General features: G+C 55.4%; 1 protein-coding gene across 1 annotated transcript in view; it reads left to right on the forward strand.

Moving 5' to 3' along the window:
* The first annotated feature begins 1,832 nt into the window (after positions 1-1,832).
* Positions 1,833-12,846, forward strand: part of ZDHHC14 (zinc finger DHHC-type palmitoyltransferase 14) — a 166,062-nt gene continuing 155,048 nt past the window's right edge. The window contains exon 1 of the mRNA XM_004600779.2: positions 1,833-2,612. Within this exon, the coding sequence (XP_004600836.1) occupies positions 2,368-2,612 (245 nt within the window). The 5' untranslated portion in view covers positions 1,833-2,367. The remainder of the gene's footprint in view (positions 2,613-12,846) is intronic.

Below are 12,846 nucleotides of genomic sequence, written 5' to 3' on the forward strand. Positions count from 1 at the left end.
TCAACCCCAGAGCTGTAAAAAAAAAAAAAAAAAAAAAAAAAAAAAAAACAGAAGACAAAGCACAAAGCTAGCAGCACGAGGGACCAGAGACTGGGTTCCTGTGTCCAGTACCCAGGTGAGAATGGAGCCCAGGGTACCTCGATGGAAGTGACCCCAAATGAGAACCCCCACCATCAGACTCGGGGAACTGGGGAAATTGACGTCTATGTTGCTTGAAGTCACTGGGCAACTACGGATAACTAATGTTGACATACAGCCCAGTAGCAACAAATCCCCATTCTTATAGCCTCATGTTTTGGGATATTTTGGGTGGTGACGGTGGACAGGCTGAGCACGGTAAAGCGCATGTGAATACTTTAGTCTAGCAGAGAGAAACTCTGAAAAAGCACAATCGTGATGCGAGAACAAATGGAATTGAGAAGAGAATGAGAGTCTTCAACATTTATCTAGTTTTTCACGCAGAGAAAGGGCACTTGCCATGAGCAAGACTGCCCTCTTGTTCGCCCCCTGAACGAAAGGACAGCGCACGGGAGATCATTTACTGGGCGTGTCTGATCAGCTGGTTTCTCAAATGGGTTGCAGCCACCGGTCCCCATAACGGGATGCAGAGGATCTTACATTATTCTGAGTGTAAGATGTTCTACATCCAATCTCGTTCGGAATGAACTTTAGCCGATTCCCATCTTTTACGTGCAACTCCTTATAATTCCCGTGTCATCGCCTAATCGTCCATCCTACCACTCTCCCTTTCAGGAAGCACATGCCAATTGCTATTTTTCTACCAGGGATCAAGTATCTCTCTTTGACACTGCTCGCCCGGGCGACTCCCCGCAGCACTGAGTTCTCCCGCGAGGAACGCCACAGTGCAGAACGGTATCTAAAGTGCACCCGCGGGGACCTGGCGGGTTTGCAGCGGAGATCACTTTAGGAACGCGCGCAAGGTGCAGAGCCGACCTCGCTCCACACCCTTCCCTTTGTTAGTTCCGATCTCCCCCTGCCCCGCACCACAACGCCCCGCCCCGCGCCCCGCCCGCCCTCGCCGCGAGGCATGTCGGGAGTTGTAGTTTCTGTGACCCCGCGCGGCGGCTCCTCTCGGAGTCGGACGGCGAGAGGCAGAACTACATATCCCAGGGGGCCGTGAAAGAAACGCGGGGCTCGTCCCCGCCCGACTGCCGGCTGCCCCCCGCCCTCCCGGGGGCGCTCACCCCGCGGGGTTCGGACCCGGGGGCCAAACCCGAAGGCTGTGGGGGGCGGGGGGGCGCCGAGCGCTCAGGCCGGGGGCCGGGGCGGGAGAGCCGGGCGACGGTCCCTCGGCGGCCGCGGGGCGCTCGGCGGGGCTCGGAGAGGAATAAAGAGAGCAGAGTGCGAGCGCCCGTGCCGGAGAAGTGCGAAAGCGGGGCGCGGGGGGCCGCCGAGGGTCCGGGCCTCGGGAGGGGACCCCCAGATCCGCCCTCTGACCGCCTGCAGCCGCCGCGTGCCGTCCCTGTCCCTGCTGTCGCCGGGCCACCCCACTCGCAGACATCTGTCCATTCCCGTGTGCACCCCCCGGCTCCTGCACCGCACCCCGGGCTCGGGGAGGGGAGGAGGGACCAGGTCAGGCCGGGGAGGTCAGATCTCCCGGGCACGGGTTCCCGGGGGTCCCCCGCGGTGACCAGGTCGGGCCGGCGAGTGGCCGCGAGCGCGCGTGTCCCGGGGCCTGCGAGCAGCCGCCGGCACGGCCCGGGGGGACGCGGGGAGCCGAGCCCGGCCGGGAGCGCTCGGCGCGGGGACCGGGCGGGAGGAGGGGCCGGAGCGCGGCCGGGAGCGCACGGCGCGGGGACCGGGCGGGAGGAGGGGCCGGAGGAGGAGCCGCGGGCCAGCGCGGGCCGCCGCCCACCGGGCCGGGAGCGGGAGGCGGCCCCGCTGCCAGCGCCTGGCAAACAAGTGTCCGCGGCGCTCGCCCCGCCGCGCGCGACCGAATAACGTGCCGGGTGTCCCCACCCCTGGGAGGGGTTGCCGGGGCCGCAAGCCGCCTCCCAGTTGCCACCGCTCTCTCCCGGGGAGGATCCGCCGCCCGCAGGAAGGCTCGGAACCGAGCCGGCCCGGGCGCTCCCGGGGCGCCGCCGCCGCGTGTCCCCTCGGGGCGCGGCGCTCGGGGCTCGGCTGGTGGCGCGCCGGGGCCAGGGCGCGGCCGTGCGCAGGGGGCGGGCGGGCGCGCGGGGCCCCTTCGGCGGGACCCTCCTCCTCGGCGGCCCCACCGGACTGGACGCGAGCGAGAGACCCTCCCCGCGGCGATGACAGCCGGCGGCCCCGGAGCGTGAGCCCGGGGGGGTCCCCCGGGCAAAGTTGTGGGCGGGGGCGCTCGCCCCCCGCCGGCGGCCCGCGCCCATGCCTCCGAGCGGCGGCGGGCCCCTGCAGGACTGCGAGTACAGTCAGATCAGCACGCACAGCTCCTCCCCCATGGAGTCGCCCCGCCAGAAGAAGAGGACCGCGGCCCGGAGGAAATGGGAGGTCTTCCCCGGGAGGAACAAGTTCTTCTGCAACGGGCGCATCATGATGGCCAGGCAGACGGGCGTCTTCTACCTGACGCTCGTGCTCATCCTCGTCACCAGCGGGCTCTTCTTCGCCTTCGAGTAAGTGGCGCCCGCGGCGCCCCCCGCGCCTCCGCCCCCCGCCGCGGTCTCCTGCCAGCCCACGCGGGGCGGCACGTGCTTATGTAAGACCTGACCCGCGAGCCCTCTCCCTGGGGGTCCCCTCCCGGCTCCCCGCGCGCCCGGGATGCTGTTCTGGGTCCGAGCCCCCGCGGGTGGGAGGAAGGCGATGCCCGGCGAGAGGGGGACACTTGTCAAGTGTGCTGGCCCCTGGCAAGTCACTGAGTCTCTTCTTGGCGCTGGCCCCGCTGAGTTTGGGGGCTGGCCAGCTAGGACGAGGGGGCGGGAGCAGATGCTGAAGTGGAGGAGGAGGAGGAGGAAGAGGAGGAGGAGGAGGGGGGGAGGAGGAGGAGGAGGAGGAGGAGGAGGACCCACCTGGCGTCCAGCTCCCCAAGCGTCAGGGGCCGCCCCTCCTTGGCCAAGCTTGATGCGCTGCCTCGCTGGAATATAGGAAATCGGGCTTGGGGCTTTCAAAGGGCACGCAAGCCCTCCCACCCCCACCCCATGCGGTGCCAGGGAGGAATTCAGCTTTCCATGTTCCTTAGATCTTCACTCTTGATGGGCCACGTCTGATGTACCGGGAGGTTTCTGAATGCTTCACTGTTTCAAAAGTTTCCCTAACAAGGGTTCCACGCTGGGCGCTTCCTACCACCCCCCACTGCCACGGTGTCCAGGCGCAGGAGGAAGAGAGAGAGAGATCTTAGGGCCAGCCCAGGGACCGCGGGAGCATCAGCTTCCAGAAGCAAGTCTCTGGGGCCGCAGGGCTTTGATCGGGAAAGTGCACGTGCGTCTTGGCCATTTTCAGGAAAATCAAGTTGGCAGGGAGCAGCCGTCCTCCTGCCAGCTAATGAATGCTCTTATTTATCAATAGCATTAGATAGACGTGTAATCACATCCAGCGGATATTACTGGATCCAGCGTGTCAGCGCAGCTTCTTATATAATTCCTGAAGCCTTGTGCTCAATGAAACTTGTAGCTACCGACCCCCCCCCACCACCATGTAAAGGAACAGAAGCAGTAGATTTGTAGGGCATTTGTTACACCCCCTTATCCTGATCACCTGGGCACGACCCTCTCGCAGGCGCCATCTGTTTCTGTGGGATAGGGTTAACTCGAGCCTTGCGTGTCTGTTTATTTGATGTCTGATAAGAATGAACAGGCCGAGACGTTGTGCTCGGAGGGGAAACGGTTTGCATGGGGACGGGCATCTCAGTTGAGGCAGGAATGCCAGATACACGAGTGCTGAACTCCGTCCTCTCCCACTGCTGTCACACACCACACGCAGTTCCAGCAGAGGCCACTTCCGTTCCTTCTGGCCGTGAACTTGCCAGCCCTCTCCTGCCTCGACTCTGGCGCTCCTGTGAGGCCAGGCACGGGTTCTGCGTGGGCGTCTGGGCCCTCGAGGTGAGAGGGGTTTCCTGGTGACAGAGTGGTGGTCCTTGCCCAGAACCAGCCTTTCACCACGGGCCTGGGGACCAGCGCAAGGGGCCTGTGGTTCGTGGTCGGCTCGGGTCCTGAGTCATGGGAAGTTCCTGAAAATCCATGTGGCTGAACAGAAGTGTCCTCCCTTGCACGGTGGCGCTGCTGACAGCAGGGCCTCCGGGGAGAGAGCAGCCCCGTGTTTGAACATTGGGAAAGTTTCAAGCGGATCTCACTTTTTTTTTTCTCTCCTCTCCTTTTTTTGGGGGGGAGGGGCGGGCCTTGGGGCACACCAGGCGCTGCTCACGGCTGTCTCCTGGGATCTCCTTCTTGCTCTTGTCAGCTGTGTTGAGAGTGGGGTCCGGGGGACACACCCTGTAGTTGGGTTGTGGAGTGTTGCATGTAGGATGGTGAGCGTTCCCTCAGCTGTGTGACTCCAAGTCATCCCGGGTTCGTCTGCCACGCCCTCGGGCCCCCGGCTCACCCCGATCCTCTTCCTTCCTTCATGCGGTGCTTTGTAATACAACGTCATCGATTCATTTTCAGTTCTTGCAGTTGCTTCCGAGAGTTGCCGTACTCCTCGCGAGTGGGCTGCGCGGGTGCTATTTCTGTGTGTGCGTCTGTGCCACGCTGGCTGCCGGCTGCAGAGCAAACCGTGTATGCTGTTCTTCTGGAAGAGATCGCTGGCCCCCGGGCACGGCTTTCCCAGATTGTTGGACAGTTCACTTGTCTTGCATACGGCCAACTGGGTGTGATCTCCAGATTGCTGTACTGTCCCCGAACTCCCTTCGGGAGTGATTCCTGAGTGCAGAGCCAGGAGTGAGTCCTAAGCAGGTGCCCATGACAAAACAAAACCCCAAAAAACAAAAAACCCAAATAGGTTCATTCTAGCATGATCCTTCACTAAGGCATAGAGTTGTGTGACTGTAGTCACTACAGTCTGTGGTTTGGCGAAGAATATTTGCCACCATCTTGCTTTTTAGGTTCTTGTCCTTGTGAATGAGTGTATATGACTTTGGGAAATGAAGTAACTTTGATTAGACAAATTTGATAGAGACCCAGAGAATCGATTTGTTGCACTTATAGCACTGTAGCATTGTCCTTCCATTGTTCATCGATTTGCTCAAGCGGGCACCAGTAACATCTCCATTGTGAGACTTGTTGTTACTGTTTTTGGCATATCAAATACACCACGGGTAGCTTGCCAGGCTCTGCCGTGTGGACGGGATACTCTCGGTAGCTTGCCGGGCTCTCTGAGAGGGACCGAGGAATCGAACCCGGGTCAGCCTCATGCAAGGTAAACACCCTACCCATTGTGCTATCACTCCAGTCCGTCACACTAATAAGAAAGGAAATTCCAACAGGCTGAGAGGGCACGAGAACATGGAGTTCTCCTTCTTGGCTGTCAGCTTTCCTCTCCCCTCGCCGAAGTTTCCGAGCACCAGAAAGGGGGCTGCCCGTTTGATGCCTCTCTCATCTAGGAGACTTCATCAGCAGACAGTGGAGTCTGTGTTTCTGTACAGAATCACCAGGGCAAGCTCAGCATTTGAAAAGAAAATATAGAGCTTCTAATCTTTGAATGAAACGCCCCCAAACCCCACTTTGCAACTTCCTCCAACACTGCCTCCCTGTCCTGACGCCCTCCAACAGATGGATGGAGAAGTTGGTCCAAGGGAGGAGGACTCATGGGAAGCAGAGAGGCGGGGAGGGGATTTCCTCCCACCCCGGAAGGGGGAGTGATGGAGGCTTGGCAGGGCTCAACCATCCTCTGAGATCCCTAATTAGCGGCCTCTGACCGCGGTCCTTTCTGACCCAGGGCAAGTGCTCCTTCTCCAAGCCCAGAATAGAAGTTCAAGGCCAGAATTTGCTCTGCTGGTTTTGTTTTTGGAGGGAGGTTTGGGGCCAAACCTTGCAGTGCTCAGGGGCTATTCCTGGCTCTGTGCTCAGAGTGACCCCTGGCAGTGCTCAGGAGCACATGTGGCTTCTGGGAATGAACTAGACACGTGCCTTGTACTCTGTGCTCTCTCCCTCGCCCTGGAATTTGGGAAGGACGGGGCCCAAGATTCTTACCAGGAAATTGATCCTGAGAAAATGATGGGGCTTCCCCAAGCCTCAGTTTCCCATTCTGTACATGGGGATTAATAATAGCTACCGGTACAGGTGTGAAGATAAGCGCAAGACGGTGTCTGGGTCACGCAAGTCTTCAACAGAACAGTTGATGTTCTGAGAGCAAACCTTAGAGGCAGCCCCCCACCGCAGGGACCCCGTTACCCTTTCCCAAGGGCCTTTGAAGGAGGGGGCACGTGGATTAATGAGTGCGACAGCAACAGTATCTTTGAGCTGAAAAAATGCAGAACTGTGCGTTAGAGACCTTTATTAAAGAACTGTGCATTTAAAGACTTCTGTGAAGGGGCCAGGAGTTAGTACAGTGGTTAGGACAGAAGCCTAAAATGCACCTGGCCTGGGTTGAGTCCCAGTACCACTTGGTGCCTGGAGCATTGCTGGGCACTGCCCTAGGTGACTGGGTAACCCCAGAACTGCAGGCCCTGAGCAGTACCGCATCCTTGGTCCCTTGCGCTGGACCCAAGGTCCTGTTGGCTGGTGGCGACCCCAGAACTTCCTGAGATCCTCTTGGGAATCCCCGCAAAAGACCTCAGTGAGTGAGTCTGAGGAGTGGCTGTCTGGGGTCCCCTCAGTACGGGGTCAGGTGGGGACACTCGTGGACAGGCCTCCTCCAGACCCTAAGGACAGCATGCAGGAGACCGGCCGAAGGCGGGTCTGGATTTCATTTCCATTTTTGGAGTCCCGATCCCACATCTGCAGAGCCAGGCAAGAACGCTCTCGGGAGCAGCTGCAGGCAGCTGGCTGGCCTCTTGCCGCGGGGTGGGGCCGATCTCTTGGCATCTCCGACTGACCGGGCCACCCCCTGCACTCAGACAGCGTTTCCCGGACACGTGGTGGTCGCGCTCCGCCTGCCGCCTGCACCCCAGCGATGCTCTCCGTGTTTCATCATTTTGCCTTTTCTGCAGAACCCCTCTCCCCTCCCTCCCGGAACCATCGGAGGGGGGTCGCAGGCAGCACGCCCCTCGGGGCCACGCTCCCCGCACGTAATTCTAAAGAAAAAGCACGTCGAGAAAGACTCTGTAAAACTGCGTGTGTCAGTCTCAGAACTGTAGCGTGCAGATGGCAATCCATGTTCACATGCTGTCATTTGCCCAATATTTGGGGTTTTATCACCTTCAAAGAAGCATGTCCTCTTGGTCTTTGCTTTTCATGTGCCTCATGCGTCTTTGCTTTCTCTTTTGTCATTTCTTGCTTCTGTTGGAGGAATTGCTCCCCTATAGGGAAGTTTACAGGGACTTTAAACTTTAAACTTCCCTAGGGGAAGTTTCACAAATGGAGGCGTGGGTAAGCCATATCGTTTTCCTGGGGTCAGTCGTCTGGTAAAAGTGATTCAAGGTTTCCATCCTTACAAAACAAAAACCGGGCAAATGAGAAGTCACTTTCATAACGTAAAGAATCGCAGTTGGCATACACCGGGGAGGGTTACCTGGTACCTGCCCTTTGCACACACACATGCACGCGTCAGGCTGGCTTTGCAGGTGGGGTCCTGGAGAGACAGCCTTCAAGCCTGAGACGCTGGCGGCTCCGTCTCTTGCCGGGGCAGGATGGAGCTGGGGGGGAGAGGAGGGCTGGGCCTGACCGTCCCCCAGTTCCCTACTGTCGCCATGGACACTTGGAGCACTCGAGAATGTGGGAACACTCTTACATTTCTCATCACAGATGGTCCTTGGTGACTGTAAAGAGGCTGTGTGTCCTCTTTCCCTCTCCTTCCCGCCCCCCCCCCCCACGCCGTCATCATCTCTGTTTCCTCTCCTCTCCCTCCAGCATCTTTCTCTGGCTAATCCCCTCTGAAATAACCCGTAGTCAGTGGACGTGGGGTCCTGTTTGTCTGGAAGGTGGAACAAAAGGCCGTCCACTGTGGACAAAAGTGTGATGTCCAGTTAGGATTTCTCCAGGCAGAGCGCCAGCCTTTGTGATGCAGTTGGAGATTCTGCCCTTGGAACACAGAAGGACCCGATCTCTCCTCGGGGGTCCTCCCAGATCTCTCCCCATGTCCTCCCTCTCAGAACAGAGCTGGAGAGTGGCCCCGCTTCTTCTGACCCTGAGCCGGCTGGACTGGCTCCAGGAGAGCCCCGCAGAGTGAGAGCAGACCACAGGGAGTGACCCTCAGGATTCCCAACCCAGCTCGACTTTCTGCATCAGCAGGACAGTGGCGCAAGGACGGTCCCCAGATACCCTGGCCTCGCAGGAACTGTGGGTGGCTTTTAAGCCCAGTCCAGCCCTGAGCACTGACCCGTCGTTCACCGTGTGTGGTCAGCACAGGTCATTTCCAGGAGGGCAGGGACTGTGTTTTGTTAACTGCTATGTGTGCCCAGACCTGAAATAGTACCTGTTGTCCGGAGCTCTCAGCAAAGATGTGTTTAATGAAATAATAGTGATATCAAAACACTCCGAAACATCCTGATATGTCCATTTTGGGCTTGGTGAAGCTGGGAGCCTTAACAACATATATAAGAACGGGTTTTTAAAAATTTAAAAAAGTTTTATCCTGGGTTACTGGGCTAGAGACTATATTTTCTGTTTAAGATCTCTGTGGAGGGGCTGGGAGTTAGGACAGCAGTTAGGGTGGGGGTCCCACATGCGCCTGGCCTAGTGCCTTGCGTGTACAGACTATTTTCCTGGTCCCCAATATGTGTTTTAAGGATACTCTTGACCCCTCGGTAGCTCAGCAATAGCAAATTGGAAAAGTGATAGCCTGAAAGAAAAAAAAGTGATACCAAATCATGGGAAATGAAATCCTGCAGGTCTCTGTAATAGGGTAGTGACAGCCAGTTATTCCGTGGGCTCTGGATGTCTAACCTGGAACCTGGAGATTTTTCTTTTGCAATGCCCTGTTACACATGATTTATTCATGGAAGAGTTATTATGTCTTAGCCAGATAACTTAATCAAGGGTTTCAAGGCAGTGTGTTCATTCTTTAGTAGTTGAGGCTGTTAGGAAAAGGGGAAAGAAAGACCCACAGCAGTGCATGGACACTTATAATTAGTCTCTCCGAGGCTGTGGAGCTAATAAACGTCCGCCGGTTCAGGTGAGTGATGGGGACGTCACGGCTGCTGTTTTAGCTCCTTACTAAGCATCAGTCTCAGTTCACACAGACTCGTATCAACGGTTTGGTCTTGTCTCCTCCATCTTTCCCCTGGGAAAAATGAAAAAGGAAGAGAAATATCTGGCCAATACAGAGGATTAACTATAACCGATATCCAGGTTCTGACGTAAAATACTAGAGAGAGCATGAAGGGTCCACCCCCCTCCGGGGTGACCCCAGCACCAGTGCTCTTCCTCCTGTTTGGGGTGACACCCTAGAGGGTTCAGGGTCCACCACCCGCTGTGCCTGGGACCACGCCTGCTTCTGCCTGGTCCTGTCCCACTTGACATGGTATTAACGCCACGCCCTTTCCTCCCTTCTTGCAAGGATGCATTTCCACTTGAGAGGTGGTTTTTGTCTGCCTTGTTTTTTTCTGTTTAGAAAGAACGAAAAGAACAATAAGATGTTCTTATCTAAAAATAAGTAGAAAGGAACCTTTTCTGCAAAACCCCTCTCCCCTCCCTCCCTGAACCGTTGAAAGGTTGCTTGCAAGCAGCACGCCCCACAAAGCCACGACTCCCGCACGTAATTCTAAAAAAAACAGGCACGTCCAGAAAGACTGAAACTGTGTGTGTCAGTCTCAGGAGCCGTAGCGTGGAGATGACGGTCCATATTCACATTTTGTCATTTGTGCAATATTGGAGGTTTTAAGTTTATCACCTTAATAAAAAGTATCATCTTGGTCTTTGCTTTTTCTTTGCTGCATATGTATTTGGCTTCTCTTTGATAATTTCTTGCCTTCTTATAGAGGAATTGGATATTTTTAGTATTTTTTGTCATCGTCGTTGTCGTTTTGTTTCAGGGACATACCCAGTGTTGCTCTAGGCTGACTCCTGGCTCTGCACTCAGGGATCAGCCTGGCAGACTCAGGGGACCAATGGGGTGCTGGGGATTGAGACTAGCTTGGACAGGTGCAAGGCAAGGACACTACCTGCTGTACTCTCTCTCTGGCCCTGCATATTTTTAGTCTTATTCCAGTTTATGTCCTGAAACATTTTTACTGTTTCCATTAAAAGAATAATTTCTTAAGAGATTAGACTATGCATCTTTTTCCTTTAAAGTCTACAAAATATACAGTTGTACTTCATAATAACGTGAGACATCTTTAGTATTTTAATTCTCCTTAATTCTCTCACCCTTTGTATTCTTCTTGTGTATTTTCTGTGAGTGCTATCAAGCCAGTGATATTATTATTTCCGTCAGTGGCATTTAAAGACCATGTATAGCAGGTGTACAGTCAAAGCATTTATGGGGTGGCAAGATAGTCCAGGGGCTAGACGCTTTCCTTGCAGGCTGCTGACCCTGGCTCGATCCCCAGCCCTGTGTATGGTACCCCCATCCCTGCTGGGAGTGACCCCTTAGCGCATACCTAGAGTAAGCTCTGAGCACTGCCGGCTGTGGCCTCCAAATTCTGTTCATGTTAAAAAAGGTCTCTATGCCCTCCCCTTCTCTTTGTTGTGGGTGTTGTTGTGATGACGGGGACTTACACTGGGTGCTCCAGAAACGGCTTGTTGTGGCCCCAGGGACACAGTGTGGCTAGACGACAGTGTTGCGGGCCAACGCAGCGTGTGGAGTGATGCTGGGGTCAGACTCAGCCGTGTAGGTTCCCGGTTCCCCAGAGTGGCTCTCTCTGCATTTATTTTAGGCAGTGCTGCTGGGGATGAAACCTCTTAAGGTTTTTTTTTTTTTTCTGCTTTGTTTTGTTTTAAATGTGTTTGCTTGACTTTATTTTGTTTGTTTTTGGACCACACCTAGTGATGCTTAGGGACCATGCTCGGGATGGACCCAGGACCGAAGCCCTTTGAGTTGTCGCCCCACACTGGCCCTCATGTTTTGAGGGGCTATATTCACTGGATAGAGAAGTCTAGTTGGGCTCTTCCCCCACCACCCCCATCATGCTTTGAAGACCCACAGTTTTCTGGTCTCTGACTTTAGCTGAGAAGCTTGTGTTTTTGTGTTTTGAATGTTTTCCTTTATACGGATTGGCTGAATTTTCTCGCTGGTTTTTCTCATTCTTTTTGTTTTCCAGCATCGGAACCCTGATGGGCTGAAGTGTGATTTCCTTGATATTTATCCTGATAGGAGTTTGCTGAGGCTTCTTGGATCTGTGGGTTGATAAATCTTAACAGTTTTGGAAATTATTCATCCATGATTTCTTTTGTTTCCACTCACTCTTACTCTAATAATCTATTCCCTTTTCCTTCTATATGATACCTTTCTGCTTTTCCCTATTTTGTTTCTGTGTTTGTTCTTGATTTTTTTTTTTATTTTTGGGTCACATCCGGCGATGCACAGGGGTTATTCCTGGCTCTGCACTCAGGAATTACCCCTGGTGGTGCACAGGGGACCATATGGGATGCTGGGAATCGAACCCGGGTCGGCTGCATGCAAGGCAAATGCCATACCCGCTGTGCTATCGCTCCAGCCCCCTCTGTGTTTGTTCTTTTCTCCTTTGTGTTTCAATTGAAATAATTCCTACTGGACTGTCTCAAGTTGCCAGGTTATTTCTCCTGCCACATTTTATCTTTAGAGAGACACCTTGAATTGTTTAAGCTTACATAGATTTAAGAATATGATCAAAGACGGTTTCCATTCTGCTGAAATTGTCTTTGTTTATGTCTGTATTTTCTACTGGCTTCTTTTGGGGGGCCATAGCCAGTGGTGCTCAGAGCTTTGGCCCTGTGCTCAGGGATCACTCCTGGCAGTGCTCCCGGAACCAGCAAAGGATCAAACCCAGGTCAGCTCTGTGTGGGGCGTGTGCCCTGCCCATTGTCCGTCGCTCCAGCCCGCCAGGCTGTGTTTTGAGGTTCCTGGGAGTTCCTTGCCTCCGACAGGCCTTGGCATCATCTCTGGGTGGGCTTCTCCAGCTGCTTCTCTTCCCGCTGGGTGTCCGTGCTTCTCCCCCCGCACAGGCGGTTGAGTTGTGTGCGGGATGCCGGGGCCCCTCTTCAGGCTCATTTGTGGTTGAAGCGAGCGCAGGGGTTATTCCTGGCTCTGCACTCAGGAATTACCCCTGGTGGTGCCACCCTTGACTCCTCGTGGTCTTTGCCGGTGTCTGTGGGCTGGGGGCTCCCAAGCAGGGCTCTTTATTCCAGTTTTTCTTTACTTGCTGTTCGGGTCACACCCGGTGATGCTCAGGGGTCACTCCCGGCTCTGCACGCGGGAATTACTCCTGATGGTGCGCGGGGAACCATAGAGGGTGAGGGTGCTGAGGGTTGAACTGAAGTAAGCTGTGTGCCAGGCAAACGCCCTACCCGATGTCCTGTGGCTCCGGGTACTCCGGAAGGTTCTAAACCGGACGCTGTTCTCCAGGTCCCTTCATGCTGAGGGCGCGTGAGTAGTCAGTGTAAGTGTGAGTGTCTTGGCTTATTCCTACCGGCTCCTCTGCAGCTTCCGCTGGCCTTTCACGGGCTCCTGGTGCTTGCTGCCATCTCAGGGGGCAGGCAGAGCAAGACTGCGTCTTCCTTGGTTTCGGTTTCTTCTCAGGGCGGAGAGAAGGCTCAAAGGTCTGGGGCACACGCTTACGTGGGTCCTGGCACTGCCTGGTGTGGCCTCCCCGTAAGAAAGTGTGTCCTGGCAGTGACTCCG

Source organism: Sorex araneus, chromosome 4 (assembly GCF_027595985.1).
Source record: "Sorex araneus isolate mSorAra2 chromosome 4, mSorAra2.pri, whole genome shotgun sequence".
NCBI lineage: Eukaryota > Metazoa > Chordata > Mammalia > Eulipotyphla > Soricidae > Sorex > Sorex araneus.